Genomic DNA, 20,762 nt, shown 5'->3' with positions numbered 1-20,762 from the left:
TTTGTTTGTTTGAAGCCAATTTAAAATGATTTTGTAAATTGGAAAAAAAAAAAAAGCTCCAATTTTCGGGGCCCATAAAAAGAGCTCCAGTCTTTGGTGTCTGGCGGGGAGCCCTCTAACGACCCTCTTGCAGCTTCTGGGCATGCTTCTCGCGTATATCCGCTGCCTGGGCGCCCCAGTGGGCTTTGAAACCCCCCTTGGGACACTCTGAACCTGCCTGTGCGTTCAAACAGTCCAGAGGGAAGTGAAAGCCTTGCTCTCTGGCAGGCGGGGGCCTGACAGGGAACGGCGGGAGAGGATGGGCTCGCGGGAGGAGCTGGGCCAGAAGGCAGGCAAAGGACACTCGGGCCCCCAAGACGGGCCTCCATCAGAAGCGTGGGCCTCCTCCTTCCCGAAGAAAAGGCCCCGAAAAGAGCTCTGGCCGCACAGATGACAGACACACCAGCGTTGGGGACAGAGAGCGACGGGGTGGAAGATGCTCCCTGGTGATGAAGGAGGCAGATGCCCTCCCGAGACGGTCCACGCGGATGAACATGGCACCGCGGGTGATGAGACACAACCAGGGTGCGAGCTGCCCCGAGGCCGTGGGCTGGCGGGCGCCTTTACCTTTCTGGGCTTTGAGGGCAGCAAAGCTCTGCAGGGTGAAGCGCTTTTTAGAAAGGGCAGAGCTTTCTGAGGTAGAGCTAGTGACCGCGTCATCTGCGGGGAGAGAGGGTGGTGCAGGGGGTGCTGGGCGGTCACACCCAGGTCCCCCCCAGGCCCCACGCTTGACACGGACCTGCCCGGGGCCACGGGGTGTGCATACGACCCGCCTGCTGTGGGCACCCACAACTGTCCTGGTGCTCTGGGCTCAGCCCAGCACCCACCTTCGCCCTTCTCAGGGGACCCAGAACTCGGGGCTCAGCCCAGCACCCACCTTCGCCCTTCCCGGGGGGCCTGGCACTCCGGGCTCAGCCCAGCACCCACCTCGCCCTTCTCGGGGGGCCTGGCGCTCCGGGCTCAGCCCAGCACCCACCTTCGCCCTTCCTGGGTGGCCCGGCGCTCCGGGCTCAGCCCAGCACCCACCTTTGCCCTTCTCGGGGGCCCTCTGCTGTGGTGTCGGCCCCCCGTATCCCTCCAGGCTCAGTGGGTCCGTTTTTCTTTCTTCTAACTTTTTTATGTTTCTTGTGCTCGCTTTCAAGGGACTAATGACGTCAGATGCGTGGAAAAAGGAAAAGAACATTGCCGTTAGCATTCACAGGCCCCCGAGGGTGGGGAGGGGATGACCCTGAGCTCCTCCCCAGCGCTCGGGCCACATGTCTCCCACTGCGGGGCCGTGGCCATGCGCCTCCAGACTCTGGGTGTAGCCAGGGGGGACACCACCTCCACAGCTGCTAAACAAGAGGCGGTCTTGTTGTTTTTTTCTCCCACAGGGTAACCTTTCTCCTTTAAAGCTATTGTTCTGTGATTTATTTATTTAGACTATATCCTACTCCACAGATGATTAGACGTGGCTTACATAAAAAACAGTAAAAGAATAAATAGTGGATGGATAAAGCAACAGAAGAAAAATGAGGGCAGAAGACACGTAACGAGGCCAGTGTGAAATGAGTCTCCTCGTCCCTGTCTGCCCGTGAGCCGTGGGCCCCACAGCTGTGAGCCAGTGTGCTCCTAGGATCTGGCCACCTGGGGCACTGCCAACTCTGACACATGGGTGCTGGGCTGCTCTTGGGACAGCCACCCACTGCGCGCTGATCGTGATGGGATTTCTACCCCCTCCCCAGGAGAAAACAGGAACACAGGGACTGGCCTCTGCCTGAGGCTGGGGCCAGAGGCACAGGCCTTGACGCTGACCTGCTGGGACTGACCAGCAGCGTGTGAGCCCGGGACACACCCCCGGGCCCTGGGCGGTGGGCTTGGGGACCAGGAGACATGGTGGCGCGGGTTGGCTGGCTCCCACTGGGAACCCTGCACGCGGCGGGCCTCACCTGGTGCCAGCTGGTGTGGGCAGGGGCAGGCTCTGGGACTGCTCGAGGGCGCGGTGCTGGCTGGCCTCTGTGGGGAGAGGGGCCCGGTGCAGTCAGGATCTGGGGCCGCGTGCCCTCCCCTCCAGGAGCCTGGAGGGCCAAGGGTTGGGGCTGCTCCGAGGGACCAAACACGCCCGGGGGGCAGGGAACAGGCCCTCACCTCTGCACGCCTGCAGCTGGCTGGTCAGCACCTTCCGGATCTCGCTCACCCAGGCGGCCTTGATTTCAGGAGTGGGTGCCTGTGCCCAGAGCAGACCAGGGGTGAGTGCGTGCCCACCGTGACGTGTGCCAGTGTATCCCTCTGCAGGTGCCCGGGACCCGTGGGAACCGGGGGACAGTGCTGCACTGGGGGTGCAGGAAGGAGCCCTGGGGCGAGGGTGCGCTGGCTGCCGGGCCCGCACCCTGCGGCTCTGACTCTGACTCAGCGGGAACCCTCAGAAGAGGGTGCGCTGACCACTGGCTGTGCTGGTAGGCGCTGGACTCTGAGTATCCCAGGCTGGTGCAGAGCCGGGCGCTGGCTGAGGCCACTCCCGCTGCAGCTCTGCGGGCCCTTGGCTGGCCGAGCCGGCTGGTGTGTTGTGAGCTGTGACCAGGTCGCCAGGGCCTCCTCGCTGCCCTGGGGCCACATCCCCCAGGGTCGCCAGGGCCCAGACCACCAAGCGTGTCAGAGCTGTGGCGGGCAACGTGGCGAGGCGCCTCCCGGGCTGAGCTGCTCTCTCGGGGTCTCTGTCAGACACGTGGACGCCCCGAGAGCTCCACCATCTCCCACCCCCACGGCGAGGTGAGGACACGCTCCCCACACGAAAGCCGCGTACGCGTGTGCCAGTGTGCACGTGCGGCACGGGCCGCCCGCATCGCCCCGCCGTCCCAGCACTCAGGAACCTGCTGCCCTGCCTCCAGAGCCCCTCTGCCCTGCAGGGTCCCTGCTCCCCGTCAGGGCTCGGCTCCGTCACCGACAGCCCAGGGCAGCCCCACACAAACGGGGCAGGAGTGTGGGCTGGCCTCTGGGAGATAAAACCTCAGAAGGTCCTAGACGGCGGCCCTCAGCCAAAACTGCTCAGGGGCACCCGCACGGGCCAGGCAGACCCCGGGGCCCACCTGGATGATGTACACCTCCTCCCGGGCGTTGTACCAGATCTCGAACTTCTTGGCGTCTCCTTTCACGTTCTCCGTGATGCCGACGGCCGTCATCTGTGAGGGCAGAGCAGGTGGGTGGGCCTCCGGCGGGGTGCCCTCCCCGGAAGGCAGGTGCCCAGCCCGGGGCGCTCACGTTCAGGGACTGCTTGTAGCTGTAGGAGGGCGCCTTCTCGTAGCCCTCGCCGTTCTCCTCCCGCCGCTTACAGAAGAGCACGGCCTTCTCGTGCAGGAACAGGTGGCGCTGCATGGGCTTGAAGCGGGCCAGGTCCTTCACCTTGGCGTGGCCCCTCTTGTGGTCGGTCCACACGCTGAAGGAGCCCTGCATGAGCAGCCTCCCCAGGTCACTCAGGTTCCCCTGAGGGGCGGAAGGAGGCCCGATGAACGCCAGCGTGGGCCTGAGGCCTCGGACGCAGCCAAGCAGAAGGCCTGTCTGGGAGCCGGCTGTGGCCCGTGGGGCCCAACCGCCACCACTGGGGAGAGTCAAGGGTACTGGGAAGGTCAGGGGTCGCGGGGACGAACAGGGGATGTTTGGGGCAGGGAACTGCTCTGTGGGACGCTATCATGGGGGACGCTGGTCACCCACTTGTCCAAACCCAGAGCGTGACCCCGACGTGCGCTGTGGACCCTGGGTGAAGGGTCAGCGGGGACCTGTCGGCTGTGACGGGCGCCGACTGCGACGGGAGGGGGCGCTGTGGGGGCCGATGTGCACCCGGGGCGTGGGGAGGCCTGTGTGCTCCCTTACATTTCGCCATGAACCCAGAACTGCTCCAAAAAGAAAGGTGATTAAAGGGAAAAGCAAAGAGAGGGCGAGTGCTGGAGGGATTTACAAAGCGGAGAGGAACCAGGGAACGGCCTGAGCGCGCGGCGGGTGGAGGGGCGGCATCCCGCTGTCAGGCGCTGCCTGGGCGAGAAGGGGAGGGCCAGGAGGGGTGGTGCCCGAGCCCGGCCGGCTGAGACGCGCCCTGGGGTGGGAACGTCCTGGGCTCCCGCCAGCAGGGCGGCGCGCACGGGATTCTGGGTGACGTGCGTGCAGGCCGCCCCCCGCCCGTGATGGGCCCCTCAGGCCCCGCCCCGGGCTGGCAGGGTGGGCGGAGCCTCACCTCGTAGCCGGTGATGGCGATCAGGTGCATGGAGTCGTTCACGGCCTTGAGGATGCCCAGGATGGAGCTCAGGGCCTCCTGCAGGTCCTCCGCCCCCTCGCAGCTCTTGCTGTATTTAAGCATCTCCTGGTGGGGCGCGGGGGGGGTCACTGCCCGTCTGGACTCTGAGCCCCACCCCTGGGGGAGCGGCTGGGACGCCCTGGGACAAGGGTGTGGCTCCTGTGCGGTTGTCACTGGTGGGGGAAGACCAATGTGCCCTGGGGCACTCACCCCCCGCCTAGATGCAGGGTTGGGGGATGGTCTTGCCTGCCTGTGTCCCCGATCCCGGCCCCTGATGATAGGCAGTGCACGGGAGGCTCTCACAAAGGCGTGTGGGGAGCCAGGGCCCCGCAGACATGGGAGGAAAGTGTCCAGAGACCACGGAGCTCAGGGATGGGCTGGGGCGACTGCCACTGTGTGGTATGCGGCTGGGAGGGTGGCCAGACCAGAGCCAGGCTCCGGGGAGGGGGCATCAGGCCAGGCGGGGGGCGGAGGGGCTCCAGGGGATGCCCGGCCTCTCACCTTCAGCAGCAGCTGGTACTTGGTGATCCTCTGGACTGGCTTCAGCAGGTAGGAGTCCAGGCTCAGCTTGTGGTCCAGCTTCTTCTGGCACTCCTGCACCCACCACACCCCCTTAGACCGCTGTCACCCTCCCTTGGAGCGCCAGCCTGTGGAGGACCATCCCACCACAACCTCCTTAAGACGGCTGCCGCCCTCGCCCCAAGCTCGGCGTGAGGACAGGCGGCACGGCCGGGACACACCTGGAAGAAAGGGCAGTCGGAGCACTGTCTCCACAGGCTCTCGGAGCGCGGCTTGTTCTGACAGTACTTCTCGTAGATCTGGAACTCCTCCATCTGCCGGGGAGCGGGGCCGCATCACGGGGGGCCCGGAGCCCACCTCCGAGTCTCAGCCCTCTGGGAGGGGACTCCCGGTTCCCTGGGCCAGCCCAACTCCGGGCCCCCTCTCTGTCTCAGATACCACGGCTGTGGCCGGTCAGCCAGGTGACAGCAGCCCAGAAGCTCCATCTCAGGGCTGCCCTAGTCCTGGCGCCTCTCTTAGAAACATTCGGTCCGTGTGGCCGTCTTTGGTCTCAGGGAACAGACAAATAGACACAGGACCAACACAGACTTTGTGAAGGACTCAGCTGCACGTGCATGGGGGTCAGGACGCCGGCGGGCTGATGAACGGTAACTGCCGCCCCCACTGAGGCCCGCGTTCCACAGGTCGGGGGCGCGGCCTGAGCACCTGCACTGCCCCTCGGTCCCCGGGGGGGCCGATGCTGGTGACACTCCCCACCCCAGGTCTCAGCACCGGGAGGTGCGCCAGACTGAGAGCAGCACAAACAGGGCTCCTCTGCCTCTTCTGCCCCGGCGCCGGCTCCTGCCTGCGCCTGCGTGCTGCTGGGTCAGGGTCACCAGGGACAGCATCCTGCATCCCATCCTCCTGCTCCCAGAGCCTGTGCACGGCCCCCAGCCCACTGCTGGTCCTGCATCTGTGACTGATACCTCAGAGCACGCATGACCACCCAGGGTCAGCTGGTGTGCTAGGGACCAGCAGGGAACTAACGCCGCAAGGATAGTCAGCACGCCGCACTCGCGCCCACAACTCCGATGCCCTGCGATTCTGCCGGCTCTCAAAGCTGGGGTCCTAGGTCTCTCTTTTTTGAGCTAGTTACTGGGCTTTAGGGAAACTGTGCTCTTCCGGCCCTAACGAAAAGCATCACGGCATCTCAGCCAAACTGGAAACATCTGTCCTTATAATCTCGGTTGGCCAGATGGGGACCGTGACAGAACTTAAAGCCACTGTGGCTTTAGGGAGCAACTTCAAGGTGTCAGGCCTGCAGAAGGACACGTTTGAGAAGCACGCACCCGCTCCAGAAAGCACCTGCCAACCAGCTCCGGGCAGTCCGTGTAGTTCTCCAGCTCCCTCAGGAATATCCTAGATGAGGAAGTGTGTGCCAGGTCACGTGAACATAGCCAGAATATGACGGCAGCGTCACCAAGTATTAGATGTTCTTTTCCAAACGCCTATCCCAACTCTGGACGGTGCCTGAGACCGTAAGCAGGCACGCGCCGTCTGACTTCAGGGCCTGCAGCCCACGCCTGTCCCTCCCAGGGTCCTGACTGCACCGAACACTCAGGGACACGCAGCCGTGGCCCCGTGGGGACGCCTTGTTTCTGGAGAACATGGACACAGACCAAGGGGCCGTAGCAGCAGATGGGGCCTCTTGAGGCCCAGCAGCCCCAAGTGCTCAGTGGGTTTTCTGCAGATTCAAGGGTCCTGCCCTCAGGAACCTCCACCCTATGGTGCTGACCCTGAGCCTGGGCTGAGTTTTTGTCTGGGCTTCCAACTTCCATGCGTCTATCGGGTAAATCCTGGCACAGAGGGCGGCTGTGAGCCAGGGCCTGGGATGCGGAACGATGGGACAGCCCAGGCCCCCTGCTTACCCTAACCTCTCAGGGAGGTGCACCTGAAACCCGCTGCTTCCTTTACAAGCTGCAGGTGATGGAGGCTACGGACAGGGGCAAAAGCATGTGGTCAGACAGAAGTCCCAGTGCCCCCGGCATCCAGGGAGATGGGGCTGATCCCACAGCCACGGGCCTGTCCCCGGGCATGCTGGAGGGACCCGTGCACGGCAACCTTCCTCAGGACCACAGGCTTCTGCCCCCATCTGATTCCCTCTGCATCACTATTCAACTTCCCACGAGCCCCTGAGACCGCTGAGGGTGAGCGGCCCCAGAAGGACTGCCCACGTCTCCCCAAAGCCACACAGAGGCCATTGGCCCTCCCACGAAGCGGGGATGGGCAGAAAGGAGAGTGCGCTGTGCCCATCCCTTATGGGAACGGGCTTGGCCCTATGGGCGCGCGGCCCCTTTGTAGCTCCCTGCCGCTCGGGGTCTACCCTGGGCTCGTCCCGTCTGAGCCTGCTGCCTATCTGCTTAACCCCTTGACAGGAGGAAAGGCTCTCCCCCAGCAAAGCTCCGGCAGGCAGGGCCTCCAGCCACCCAAGGGAAGGCCCAACCTGTTATGAAAGTGGTAAATTTCTTCCATGTTTCCAAACAGGATGTCCTTCTTGTTCTGAAGGCCAGTGGAGATGAGATGAGTCATTAACGGGTTGTCCATCTCCGCGGCGTAGCCCTGCGGAGGGGGGAGCGGTCAGCGCCGGAGGCGGGCTCCACGACACCACCAAGTGGGGAAGTAATGCTGCTCAGATTTAGGAATCAAATCTACTCGAACTCATTCCGGAAACACAAGCGCAGAAATATGAGTTACAAGCAGCATCAGTTACTTATTTTTGTGTGTGTGTGAGGGGGGCCTCCATCCATTTCTTCACCTTTCAACCTTTCTAAACTCAGGCACATCTCCTACGAAGGGGACAAAGCTTACACTTGCGTTCTGGCGGATTATCTCTGTGCCCGCACCCTCGTGACCACAGCCCAGACCCTGGGGCAGAGAGTCCCCGCACCCAGAAGGCCCTCCGCCATCCCTAGGGAATAGCCTCTCCCTCTTCCTGCAAACACATCCCAGTGCAGCTGTGCCTGCGTCCACATGCCCTGGTCCCGAGAATGGACAGCTGACGGGTTTCCAGCTCCTGGCTGGCTCAGCAGGGCTGTTGTAGGACGAGACCACCCTCACCTCCAGGACGCACAGCAGCTCCTCCACGTAGACCCGCTCTGTGTCCAGAAGCTCCTTCATCACGTGCCTGTGGGCGGGCGTGCTCTCATGCACGAGCTGCTTCCCACTGCCTCCCAGCTACCACGGGCCACCTCCAAAGGAGCCCCGACTCCCAGACCACGCACAGTTCCAAGTCCCCGACCCCCAGGCCTCCCCACTCCCAGGCCACAGTTCCAAGTCCCCTGCCCAGACCCCTCCAGGAGAGGACCCTGCTCCACGGCCCCCCCAGCCTCCCACAAGAAGTGGGCCTGTGTGACCTCTGGGGCCCTGCTATGTGCTGTCAGGTTAGGGACGCCCAGGAGGGCATGGGCTGGCAAACGGGCGGGCCAGACCTCGCTTTGTGGACCAGGATCACCTTTTAACTGCCTATGACCAAGATTCCCATTTTTAAGCCGAAAACAGAGCTTGGGTTGGGACCATAAGCAGATGACGGCTAGCCCGTCGCCAGGCCCTGTGCGGTTCTAAGTGCCCATCCTCCACACAGGGCGGCGAGGGGCGTGGAGAAAAGGCTCGGGCTCCCTGGCCGCGGGGGCAGAGCGTAGTGTGGACTGGCGAGGAGGCTGTCCCCGTGGATGGAGGGCAGCGTGGAGCCTGGGCAGTTTCTCTGAGTAGACAGGAGGGCCGAGAGCAGTCCCAGGGGCAGGGGTGGGGGGGGGTCTGTGGGAGAGTGACCACCACTAGAGTAGGGACATGGGCAGGGCCTTCCTGTGAAGTCCAGAGTTTGGTGGCCAAGGGCATGTCTATACAGGTGCTATCCTGGCAGGGGGGGCAGTGTGTCGGGCGAGGGGGGCTGTGGGCCGAGCAGACCCTCCACAGAGTGGAGGGGTGCAGGAAGAGACGGTGAGGGGAGCCAAGAAAGACGAGTGACGCCCAGCATCCAGTGGAGCCGGAGTCAGGAAAGGCTGTGGGCAGGGCTGGCGGGGGCGGGTCCAAGGCTGGCCCTGCACATGTGGCCTGAGAGTCAGGGCCGTGCCCCCGAGTCATGTCTCCTGGGCTCAGGGAGGGAGAATGTCCCTGCTTCAAGCCCCAGGGCCGCCAGCCGGGTGGGGGCAAACGTGGCCTTCCTGAGGAGCACGCAGAGGGACACCAGCACCCGCCAAGTGACCCTCGAGGTCAGCTCTGCTCTGAGCTGCTCCTCCCGGGGGCGGGGGTCCGGCCACCTCTGCTCCTCGGCGTGCAGACCCTCTCGGGGGGCGGGGTGGGGGCTGAGATCCCGGTGGGCTGCGCTCCCCCTCGGAGTGGCCAGGGAGGCAGCCACCCACCTCCGCAGGACGGCCAGGCTCTCCTCGTCCCCCGTGGAGCCGCCACGGCCCTGCCGGCCCTCGCTCACCTCACTCTGCGAAGAGAGAAGCCGGCCAAGCAGCGCACTTTCAGAGACAGAAGGTGAGGCCTAAGGCCCGGCTCCAGAGCCTGACCTCCTGGTCCCTCTGGGGAGGACAGGAGGTCCCGAGGGTGGAGCAGGAGGGGAGAGGGCCCAGAGAAGGCGGGGAAGTTGGGGTAGGGCCGGGTAGTGAGGGGGCGGGGCTGGGGGCAGAGGGGCGGGGTCAGGAGGACCAGGAGGGGAGAGGGCGGGGCAGTGGGGGCGGGGAGTGAGGGGCGGGGTCAGGAAGGCCTGGAGGAGAGAGGGCGGGAGAGCTAGGGGGCGGGGCTGAGGAATAAGGGAGAATGGCAGGGAGAGGGGCGGGGCCGGGGAGTGAGGGAGCCAGGCAGAGAGCTAGGGGGCGGGGCAGGAGGACCTGGAGGAGAGAGGGCGGGGGAGCGAGGGGGCAGGGCTGAGGAATAAGGGAGAATGGCAGGGAGAGGGGCGGGGCCGGGGAGTGAGGGAGCCAGGCAGAGAGCTAGGGGGCGGGGCAGGAGGACCTGGAGGGGAGAGGGCGGGGGGAGGCTGGAGAGTGGGGGCGGGGCCGGGAGGTGAGGGGGCAGGGTTGAGGAGTGAGGGAGCAAGGCAGGGCCGGGAGTGAGGGGGCGGGGCATGAGAGCCTGGAGGGGAGAGGGCGGGGGGAGGCAAGGGAGTGAGGGCCGGGGCGGGGCGAGGGGCGTGGCCAAGGTGTGTGGGGCTGAGGAGTGGAGGCGGGGACAGAGGAGTGAGGGGCGGTGCCGCGGAGTAGGGGTGGGGCCACGACCCGGGCTCACCTTGGCCCTCCTGTAGGGCCCTCTCCGGAGTGCACTGCCCTCGGAACTGTGGTTCTCAGAACCCCTCCGGATGCCTGGTTTAGGAAGGAGAGAAGGAGGGGAGCGACCTCGCATCTCTCGGCCTAGAGATGGAACGCGTGTGCAGGGATACCGAGCAAATGCCGAGAGCAGCCCAGAGTCGAGGAGGGAAGCACAGGAACATGAAGGAGGCAGTGGGAGACGGGCCGGGAGCCCCATGGGCTCGCCATTCGCAGCGGGGCCCGGCTCCCAGTGACAGGGAAGAACTCTGTGCCTGGAGTCTGAATGGGCCCACGAGCTGGGCTCAGAGGCTCTTGGCGTGGACAGGCAACACTGGCCAGGGCTGCAAAAAACGGCAGGAGCCATGCTGGCTGCTGAAGCTGTGTGTTTTGGGGACAGGAGGTGACAGGAAGGGCCCAGCCCTGCCTTCCAGAGGGGATGCGCCTGGGGAACCAGGAGGTTTCAGGGGTGGAGGGCCGAGCCACACAAGGGGAAAACCATTCCAGCTACGGCGCTGAGGACAGACGGCCGGGACAAGCCCAGGCAAGGCCCTCGGAGCCACGGTGGACCCGGCCCAGCCACCACAACGCGAGCAGCATGGCCGAGAGGGACCGAGGGAGGGGCCCAAGTGCCAATAAAGCTTTATTTACACAATAGGCTGGACGGAAGGGGGCATTCCCTGGGGTGAGAGGTGCTGCTTGTACCTGGGGAGGGGCAGGGCGACTTGGTGAGTGCTTCCGGCCGGGGGGCCACGGGCTGCACGGGCCGAGTCTGCTTGGCCGCCAGCTTCTTGAGGCTGGCCTGCCTGCGGTGGAACATCTCCTCCACGCTCTCCTGCTTCTGGAAGACCCTCTGCACATGCTCCTGTGGAAGGGGATGGCATGCTGGACTCAGCAGGACATCGCAGTGGTGCTCCGAGTGTCACCGTGACGCCCGTGGGCCCCGCTCGGCCCTGGGGGGGGCTGGGGTGCCAAGGGAGGAGGTGGCTGGCGGGGGTCTGTGGACAGCCGGCAGGAGCGAGCAGTCGGGGTCCAGCCGCGTCCAGAGGCTGGTGGAAGCGGGGCCCAGAGGGTGGCCAGGGCATGGAGCACAGGTCCTGCTGGGAAGCAGGGACCCCCGTGGGGTGGGAAGGGAGGGGGACAGCATCCGTCCTGAAATGCCCCCGCCCTGTGCCTCCCAAGTGCCCAGGGATTTGTCCCCTCACCAGCAGGTCTTTGGTGAGGATGGGCTCGTAGTCCTGGAAGATCTTGCTGAGCTCCTGGATCTTATTTTCTGCCCCCGTCTCCAGAAACCTCTCGAGCTCCTGGAGGGCGGCCTCCGCGCCATCCTGGGACTGGCACTTGTCCACAGGCTGCGATGCCAGCAGGTAGATGCCCTCGTCACACCACTTCATGGACTGCGGGGGGAGAAGGCGCCTTGGAGGCTGCTCTGGTGTCTCAGGCGGCCCACCGACCGCTGTGCTCTGAGACCGTCCACAGGACAAAGCACGCAGGTCCTGCCAGGTCTAGAGGGCTCCCGGGGACGCGGGCCTGAAACCAGGGGCCTTGCCCAGGATGGGATGCAGCCACACCGAGGACAAAGTGCAGGGAACTGGCTGGATGGTCGCCTCTGGGTTTTTTGTGGCAGGTGAGTCCTTGAATCACCAGTGTTGGCGCGGGACCATCTGGGTCTCAGGAGAAGCCCTCGGGAGGCTGGGGGCCACTGTCCACCCAGCACCTGTGGTCTGGCCCCTGCAGGACCAGGGGCGGGGTCAGGGTTGGGGGTCGGGCCTACCGCCTCCAGGAGGCCGTGCAGCTCCAGCGACTTGCCCAGCAGCCCCCTCCTCCGCTCCACGTCGGCCACGAACTGGTCGCACAGGTGGCGGAGCTCGTGACACTTGGGGCGGATGGAGTCCACGGCATAGTGCTTGTGCTCGATGAGCCGCTCACCCTCCTGGGACAGCGTGCGGGCCCGCTGCACGGCGGCCTACAAGGCCGCCAGAGACCAGCTCAGCTTCTCGGGGCAGAGAGCACCTCCTGCTTCTGGGTCGGCGGGGGCGGGCTGTGGGCAGGTTGGGGGCGGGCTGGGGGGGGGGCGGTTGGCAGGGGCAGGCTAGGGGCGGGCTGAGGATCGGTGGGGGCGGGCTGGGGGTCGGTGGGGGTGGGCTCGGGGTGAGCAGGGGGTCGGCAGGAGCAGGCTTGGGGTCGCGGGGTGGGGTGGTGACACTGGGGCGTGGTGTCCCCACGGTCCCGCCGCCCACGTCCATGCTTACACTGGACTTCTCCTCGAAGCCGGTCAGGTCCTTCAGGAGGTGCTGCACGTGTGCCAGGCTGTTGCCCACGTCGGTGAAGGTCGTGACCTTCTGGGCCAGCACGTCCAGGGCCGATTTGACCTGAGACGGGGCAGCAGGGTGAGAGGCCATGCAGTGAGATCAGTGGGAAGGCCACAGCTGGGGGACGGAGGGGCTGCCGTGGAAACTGGCTTCAGGGAGGGGAGAGGGCCCGGGCCTCCCCTCGGAAGGGGGACTAGAGGGAAACTTCCTTGATCTGGAGAGGACATCCACAGAACCCTCCTGCCAACACCCCAGGTGTAACACTGGTGACGGACACCTTCCCCGGAGACCGCGCCCCACAGGGAGGGCCGTCCCCTCTCGCCACTGTGATCCCAGTGGTGGACGCTCCAGGGCACCAGGGCAGACAAAGAACAGACACAGAGACACGCAGACAGAGAAGGAGGAGATCAAGCCGTTTCCGTCTGCACGTGGCCTGATGGTCTGTGTGGAAACGCTACCAAACAGTGCCTGGATTGAGCTCGGCAAGGTTTCAGGGCACAAGATAAGTACTCAACAGTCTGTTGTGTCTCTACAGACAGCACAGCACACACAAGACACCGGAAGAGAAAGCGTGACACCGTCTACGGTTGCTTAAAAAGTGAAACGTGTACGTGTAAACCCAACCAAACACGTGCTGAGCTCGCGCAAATGACACGCGCTGACACCGAAGAAAATCTAAACAGATGGGCAGACAGAGGCGTTTACTGACGGAAGAGTCAGTGCAGTCAAGTGCCGCCTCTCCCCAGAGCGAGGCACAAGTTCAACACAATTCCTGACAAAACCCAGTGGGACTTTCTCGGAGACACAGATCAGGTCATCTGACATTTACACGGGAGGCGAAGGAACCGGAACAGCTAGGACAACTGTGAAGCAGGAGGGTAAACGGCTGGGAATCCCGTCTGGAAGGATGTACCATCGGCACTGAGGTTCCAACCAGACCCCCGGCTCCTCGAGGCCGCGAGTGGTTCCCACGGGACACATCACCCACGCCAGGGCCCCCCTGCAGCCCCCCAGGCCGCTCACCTCTCGGAAGTCCTGCTCGAAATGCCGGAGCTGCAGGCACTGCTCCAGTTTTTGCTGATGTTTTGCCCAGAACTCGTCAAAGGCGGCCTCGGTCTCGTTCAGCTGGGCCAGGAGCCTGGGGAAGGGCGGCAGCCACGCTGGTGTGGAACCGTGAGGCCCCTCCTGGCAGTGCCAAGCGGCGGGGGCTGGTCCGCCCTCCTCATTGGAGAGGACGCGTCGGGGGTCCTGTGTGTCTCCCCAGAGCCTGGCCTCATTTCCGCACGGTGGAGGGCACGCTGGGGGCGGGGCCGCATGTCCCCCCAGAGCCCAGCCTCCCTCTGCATGGTGGAGGGCGTGGCCGGGCTGCGTGTCTCCCCGCCTCACCTGTGCACGGTGCTCTGACTGTCCAGTTGGTCCTGGTTGGGGCTCTGATCTGGGCTCCGGGCCAGTGGCTCGTGGATGCTCTCCAGGACGCGCCGCCCCTCGACAAGCGCCAGCCTCATATCCTCCTGTGGGACGTCCAGGCTCGTCATCCAGGCCACCAGCCCCAGATTTGGCCCTGGGTGGGGCCCCGAGGGGTCAGAAGGCACCGCAACGAACCCCACCTGCCCCCCCCAGACCCTCTGCTGCCCTCCCACCCGGTGCCCCCGGGAGGGGGTGCTGGGAGGCACCGGTGCGGTGAGCGGGCAGGGTAGGGTTACGGGTCTCCCAGGCAGTGAGCAGGAGTAACAGGAAACCGGGGCCCCATGTGTCTGCTCCATGTTCAGAGGGAGCTGGGGGCTCTCATGGGGGCACCCAAGGACCATCAGCGGGTTGGGGAGCCCACAGTGTGCGGCCGCCTCAGCCGACCCCATCATGTTCATCAAGAGGCCAGTGTATGCTGTGGCTGCTGGTCAGCTCAGCCATCCGGGTCGGCTCCCACCTCCCGCCATCTCCCACACACACCTTGGCTCTGTCCTTCTTCTCCGTGTGGGCGAGGAGCACGGAGCTCGTGGATTGCACGTCATTGGGCAGCTCCGTCTCGGCCAGCTCGGTCCCAAAGGTCTGCAGCATCTGCGCCGTCTGCTTGACCAGGAGGGCGAAGCTCTCGATGGCCTATGTTGGGGGGAGACCGTCAGCCCGAAGCCTGTGCACTGCGCCCTCCTGGGCTTGAAAGCCAGGCTGCAGCCCAGCCCCTCGGGAGGCCCCCCAGCCTCAGCCCCAGCCTCAGCCTCAGCTCCTGCACAGACGTGGGCTCTGCACCTGCCTGAGGGTGATGCCAAGAACCCAGCTGGAGCTTTTCTCTGTCCCCGTGTTCCTGAGGCCCAGAAAGCCACTCCCGACAGGACTCACGTTTCTCCTTCAGATGCCGAGGTCCACTGAGACCGTCGGCTCATGCTCAGGGAGAAAGCTCGGGAAACGGCACCAGGTCCTTGGAGCAGGCGGAAGCCGCGCGGCTGGGCGGCCTGGGGCCATCGGGGGTGGGGGACTCACTGTGCGATGGCGGAGCCACCTGGAGTGGCAGTAGGCCAGCGTCCCACCCAGGTCCTCCGTCAGCTGGGACTTGTCGATGTAGCCGTGTAGTTCTGGGACTGAGCTCAGCATTATGACCTGGGGGGACGAGACCACCTGTGAGCAGACTGCCCCGCAGACCCGGACGGAGGGGCCTCCCAGCTCCTCCCACGGCAGGCACGGTGCAACGCTCCCTGGGCCTCAGCTCTCCCATCCATGAAATGGGTGCACGGTCCCAGCAGATGATAGCCGTTGGGAATAAGCAAAGGCCTGGACAGAGCCAGGCACTCTGCTGACATGGGGCATCTGATGGGTGAGGGGCCTGCGTGTTCATGGAGCCACACAGATTCCAAAGCTGCCCATCTGTCTGCATTCCCGGCAAAACCCAGCAGGCTGCACGGGGGCGGAGGCAGGCACCGGGCATGGCTATCGTGGAGAACAGGGGCCTGGGGGCTCTTCCACCTGGGAGGGTTTTGTCTCCTGTCTTGCTCTTGCCCTTCTGAGGTCACTGAATCCATGAACTTTGGATAAAAATACCACCTTTGCTTTGCAAACTGTCAGGCGCTGCTGCCGAGGTCCTGGAGGCTCAGTCCCTGTGCCACTGGACACCACCTCATGTTTTATTAACCACTGAGTCTGCTCCAGGCCAAGGGGCCATCCAACACGCCCCAGGTCAACACTGACTGTCTCCATGTGGGGGCGGGTGGAGGGGACAGGGTGCCGCTAAGACCTCAGAGGACCGCCCACCCAGCCATCCGGGGGCCCACGTTGAGACTCTTGACTGAGATGTCATCTTCTCTTAAGAACAGGCTATGGTGCCAGCTTTCAGCAGAGACATCCAGTCTCTCTTCGCCGTCCAGCAAGGCCGTTCGCCCAGAACACCCTGATTCACGCCAATAGGAGTGGAGACGGGTCGGTCAGCTATCCAAGGACTTAAGGCTCTTCTGTGATTTCCATCTGCTCTGTGTCAACTGAACCACCATGGAAAAGGCTGGAGCCCACCAGCCCTCTTAACGTTTTCTGCCCAGCGCTGAGTCAGCATAGGCCCAGGGCACCAACATGGACCCACTGCAGCAGCCGCCCTCCCCGGACGGCGCTTCCTGAGTATCGAAGGGTGACTGAGATGGGCCGGGGAAGGGGCGTCGTGGGCGATGGATCCTGTGAACCTGGCTTCTGAGAACTCATGGGTTTGGTCCCACGTGGCCGGGTGCAGGGCGACCACTGTACTCAGGGTGGAGACCCCTGCCCTCGGCGTCAGAAACTGAGGCTTTTTGATGCTACAGAGATGGGCGCACCCATTTCCCTCCAAAGCCTGGGGGCTGCACCCCTGGGCCCTGGCCGGTGAAGGCCCTCCGTCGACGCAGGAGAGCCGACCTCGGGGACGATGGCCCACACTGGGGTGCTCAGGTTTCAAGAGCAACCTGGCAGGTCCTGCTGGGGAGGTCACGAGGTGCCGGGCACGAGCCCCTGTGCTCCCAGGGTCCTCTGCCGGCAGCCCCTCCCAGCCCTGCTCCCGGAACCTGACTCGACATGGCCTGACCTCCCCAAGGGAATGCAGCTTCCCGGGTGAGCAGCCTCTAAGGGATCCACACAGCCTTGGCTTTCCGAGGACAGCCGGCAGCTGCCGGGGCTGCCCCGTGCCAGCTGGAGTGAGGAGGTGAAGCAGAGTCCTGCCGCAGCCGGGGGGTCACTCACACCCACTTCCCCGCCCCGTGTCCTGGGCAGAGTGGGCGCTCCCCACAGGAGGTGGGCACTTACCGGCACCTTCATCTTAAAGTCATCTCTGTTGAACCTGAAGGCGAGGTCGGAGAGTGTCCTCTGGAAGAACCCGGTTGGCCGCAGGACGAGGACGAGCTGCAGGTTTGCGGGGAAGGATGCCTGCAGGGACACAGACCGCTCTCCGTCTGGGGTCCACATGCCCATAGCAGCCCGCGGCCCCACAGAGAGGACTGGGTGCCTCCCCCACGCCAGCGCCAGCCCGGGGCGGAGCTGGGTACAGACACTGCACTCAGAGCATCGCCACCCCTCACGGAGAAGAACAGCCACACTGCTTGGAACAACTGTGTTACATGGCTTGTGGTCTTAAAGGTCAAAAGCTCTGACCTTTTGGGGAACTACGCTCAATACCTTGTAATAACCTGCAAAGGAAGAGAACGTAAAGATACACGTACTCATACATACGCGTAACTGAATCCCTTTGATGTGCATCTGAAACCAACATGACGTTATAAATCGACTTCAATACAAACTTAAAACAGCAACTGCAGGAAGAGCTTTGGCCTTCCCTTCTGGCTGAGTCATGCGTCCCCACACTCTTATTTTGGAGTCCAAGCCCCCAGCACCTCAGAATGGCTTTAGGGTCCTCACAGAGGTGACCGAGTCAGGATGAGGTCGTCAGGGTGGGCCCTGACCGGACATGCCCCGTAAAGGTGACATTTGGACATCGAGACCCACAGAGGACGCATGTGGGGTGGAAGCAGATTGGGGGTGCTTCCACTGGCCGAGGGTCTCCAGAGGCCATTGGGGGGCACACACAGACCGCCTCGCAGCTGCAGAGGGTCCAGCCGGCTCAGACTCCCCATCCAGATGGGGAGACAGGAGGCCCTGCCATCTGAGCCCTGCTGTGGTCTGTGGTGTCTGTTACGATGGTCCCCAGAAACTAGGACACCGGTGGCGTGAAAACAGACACACACACACACACACGACAGAGAAAGGAGACGCAAGCTCACACCCAGGGCAGGCGCTCACACCCAGGGCAGGCGCTCACACCCAGGCGCAGGCGCTCACACCCAGGGCCGGCGCTCACACCCAGGGCAGGCCCGCACACACGGGCACGAACTGACTTGCACGTGCATCTGAGCTCTGTGTGCGGGGCGTCTGGCCCTGGACGAGCCGCCCTCTGTGCCCCGGGTTCCCGTCGGCAATGGGGGGAATGGGGCGCCGTCCTCGCCGGGCCGGGCCGAGCTCCCTGCCGCCCACAGCATTCACACCCAGCTCTACACCCGTGACGGCCGCTTGGTCAGCCCAGGCCCGGTGCCCGGTCCCCTGGCCTCTGTCTGAAAGTAAGCCCCTCCCATGAGAGGGAAGCGAGGAGAGGCCACAGGGCCGCCCCTGGCACGGGGCAGGCGGGCAGTGCCCCCGGGCACAGACACGGCCAGCGTCCTGCGGCTCCTCTCCTGCCTCGCCCGGACATGATGCCGCCCCTCTCTCCCACGTGGAAGCTCTGGGACCCTCCTGAGCTGTCTGCAGTCAGGACAGGCCCCTGCCCAGGACATCTGGAGACGACCCACACCCGCCCACACACCCCAGGTCCTGAGCATGGCCCACAGGGGCCCCTGACCCCTGGGCTGCCTGACGTGGCTCGCAGGCATGCCCTTCCTGGCCTCCTCGCCCAGGCCCCCGCCGGCACGTCAGGGGCGTCACAGAAGCCTGGGGCGGGCTCCATGTCTGAGGGCCCAGCCAGCATGTCCCTGAAGCCCACGCCTCAGGGGCCGCCCTCCCACCGTCTCTGGGGGCCCCTGACTCCCCGCAGCCTCCGTGTCTCCCCAGGGGCACCGCTGCATCATCCAGGCTCCAAACAAGACGTCTCTTCAGGCTGGACCTTGCTGCCCTCTCCTGCTCAGACCCCCACGTCGGAGCGCGAGCTCCCCTTGCCAGGGCTTGCCAGGGTTCCTGGCCCCTGCCCCGAGTTTCAGCCCTGAGAGTCACGCATGGGCCGGACATCTGCTCAGGGATGCTCTGCTCCACCCGTAGCCACCTGGGGCCTGGGAGGTCCCCAAACCCCGCCTCCCCCCAGGCCCTCCTCTTCCTCCCCCAGAGGCTCTGCACGCCAGGACTCCCCGCTGGTCACACCCCACTGGTCACCCCCCACAACCCCAAGCTGTGCCTCCGGCCTGGCCACCCTGACCTCCTGCCTGCCAGTCCCCTTCCCGTGTCACACCTCCTGTGGCCCCGGGCGCGTCTGCCCCGCAGTCCCCAGTCACAGCCCTGGAGGGCAGGACCGCGTGGCCCCCATGTCAGCCCCGGAGCAGCCCCACTGGGCGCCGTGGGCAGGACTGCGTGGCCCCGTGTCATCCTCAAAGCAGGCCCGCTGGGCACTGTGGGCAGGACTGCGTGGCCCCGTGTCAGCCTCAAAGCAGGCCCGCTGGGCGCCGTGGGCAGGACTGCGTGGCCCCATGTCAGCCCTGGAGCAGCCCCGCTGGGCGCCATGGGCAGGACCGTGTGGCCCCGTGTCAGCCCCGGAGCAGGCCAGCTCAGAGCTGCGGTGGGCTCTGCCCTCGGTGGGGACACGGCAGGTCTGAGCTTAGGGACACCGGACTGTGGACCCTCCAATGTCGTATTTTCCAAGCCGAGCTGAAGGCATCCAAACAAGGAGAAAGAGCGCCCCGAAGGCGAGAACACGCAGCTCACGAGAGAGCACACAAGGCGGCTTAAAACAGCCTGGATTTCAGCGGTTATGTAAGCACCCAGGCTCACTCGAGCGGCCAGACACAGTTGGCCACTGGCAGCAAAGTGTGGCCGTCCAGGCTGGAGCGCCAGAGCCTGCAGGGGTCCCCTCACGGGCTCCGGCCCAGGGGTCTCCTCGTGGGCTCTGGCCCAGGGGTCCCAGCAGATGCCGGGTGGTCTCTCCCCTAACCCACCTTGGATGAAGCATAGCCTGGCAGGGCTGGCGGTCCAGATAGGTCTACGGCGGGGGATGGCGCCAGTGTGCCAGCTCTGCCCACCCCCTGCGGAGCCAGGGAGGAGATGGACCCGAAAGCTGGCTCGGGGTGGGGCGGGAACGGGGGCCCCGGGAGCAGCAAGGTGGGGCCTGCAGTGTCCCCGCCCCCGGGGCCTCATCCGGCGCCCTGCCAGGTCCGGCACCTGGTCACAGGGTCAGCCTCCTGCAGCCTGCTTGTCTACAGGGTTCTTGCTTCCCCGTGGATCCGCAGCACCGCCCACCACGCCAGGCACACATCAGCGTCTCAATAAATGTGCTGAAAACATAAACAGGACTTCTGGCATTACTACGATCAGTAAATTCTTGTAAGAAAAAGCACTGGAGTTGATCGAGAATTTTTGACAATTTTGCTGGAAAATGTTCTCTTCTGGGGTTTCCAAAGCAATACTGGGTAACTGTAAGGCTTACAGAAACAAACCTACATTTTTAATGCTGTCAGAATCAGTGCAAAAATCAGTTATGATTCTCACAAAACAAAGTTTTAAAGATGCACCAGCTCTCTTCGGAAGTTCACCTGATTATCAGCTCGCTGAAGAAGACCATGTTCCCATTCGGCCGCAGGAGAGCGCAACCGACAGCTGGTCTGCCCTGTGCCATCCTGCTGGCTCGCTGGGGACCTCAGGGACTGTTATTAAAAGTGATTTGTCTGTTTCTTAGCAAACAATCCTGCCTTTGATCAGCCTTGCTAACTGACCTGGAGTGGCTGATTAGCTGGAGAGGTATTTACAAGGCTCTTGTCACGCCGAGGGCCCAGGATGGGTTGTCGGCCACACGAACATGGACAAGGCTGGCCCTGACCTCGAGGGACCGCGGTGTGCAGACAGGGAGGGTGCCCCGCCGGGAGGGGAGGCCAGGCCGGGCCTGAGCGAGAGCTGCTCTGGGGGGCGCTGGGGGCTGCGGAGGGCGCAGTGGGAGCCACCCCGCCCCCGGGGGAGGGCACCCCAGGGGCAGGAAATGGCACGGACGTGCGGTCTGGAGGCACATCCCCCCGAGAAGCAGCTGACTGACGCCCGTGCATACCAGTGCCCGTCCGAGACGCACACCAGTGAGACAGACGCACGCAGGAGACCTGGGCGATCGCTAGACCTGAAAACGTGGGTCTAACCGTGTAACCTCTCAAAACAGCAGCA

General features: G+C 64.4%; 1 protein-coding gene across 41 annotated transcripts in view; it reads right to left on the bottom strand.

Annotated features, from left to right (window-relative positions):
* MCF2L (MCF.2 cell line derived transforming sequence like) overlaps nt 1-20,762 on the bottom strand; it is a 90,556-nt gene that overhangs the window by 6,750 nt on the left and 63,044 nt on the right. For 26 of the 41 annotated variants that reach the window (XR_015138474.1, XR_015138478.1, XR_015138475.1 and 23 more), the window contains 23 exons: nt 16,671-16,790; nt 14,895-15,011; nt 14,367-14,516; nt 13,806-13,930; nt 13,443-13,557; nt 12,360-12,479; nt 11,882-12,073; nt 11,313-11,504; nt 10,813-10,972; nt 10,091-10,164; nt 9,220-9,293; nt 7,919-7,985; nt 7,305-7,420; nt 6,151-6,220; nt 5,044-5,136; nt 4,805-4,897; nt 4,244-4,369; nt 3,277-3,498; nt 3,105-3,197; nt 2,167-2,245; nt 1,968-2,034; nt 1,066-1,184; nt 607-699 (listed from right to left, as the gene is read on the bottom strand). Coding sequence is in view for 36 of the 41 variants with exons in the window: in XM_086330632.1 (XP_086186758.1) it covers nt 607-699; nt 1,066-1,184; nt 1,968-2,034; nt 2,167-2,245; nt 3,105-3,197; nt 3,277-3,498; nt 4,244-4,369; nt 4,805-4,897; nt 5,044-5,136; nt 6,151-6,220; nt 7,305-7,420; nt 7,919-7,985; nt 9,220-9,293; nt 10,091-10,164; nt 10,813-10,972; nt 11,313-11,504; nt 11,882-12,073; nt 12,360-12,479; nt 13,443-13,557; nt 13,806-13,930; nt 14,367-14,516; nt 14,895-15,011; nt 16,671-16,790 (2,677 nt within the window). In the remaining 5 variants the exon portion in view is untranslated. The remainder of the gene's footprint in view (nt 1-606; nt 700-1,065; nt 1,185-1,967; nt 2,035-2,166; nt 2,246-3,104; nt 3,198-3,276; nt 3,499-4,243; nt 4,370-4,804; nt 4,898-5,043; nt 5,137-6,150; nt 6,221-7,304; nt 7,421-7,918; nt 7,986-9,219; nt 9,294-10,090; nt 10,165-10,812; nt 10,973-11,312; nt 11,505-11,881; nt 12,074-12,359; nt 12,480-13,442; nt 13,558-13,805; nt 13,931-14,366; nt 14,517-14,894; nt 15,012-16,670; nt 16,791-20,762) is intronic. The other 15 variants (XR_015138479.1, XM_086330642.1, XM_086330645.1 and 12 more) reach the window with 1 other exon arrangement.

Source organism: Bos grunniens, chromosome 12, assembly GCF_055505025.1.
Source record: "Bos grunniens cultivar Pamir isolate PY7600 chromosome 12, Bosgru_T2T1.0, whole genome shotgun sequence".
Taxonomy (NCBI): Eukaryota; Metazoa; Chordata; class Mammalia; order Artiodactyla; family Bovidae; genus Bos; species Bos grunniens.
This window is presented reverse-complemented; position numbering and strand designations above follow the sequence as displayed.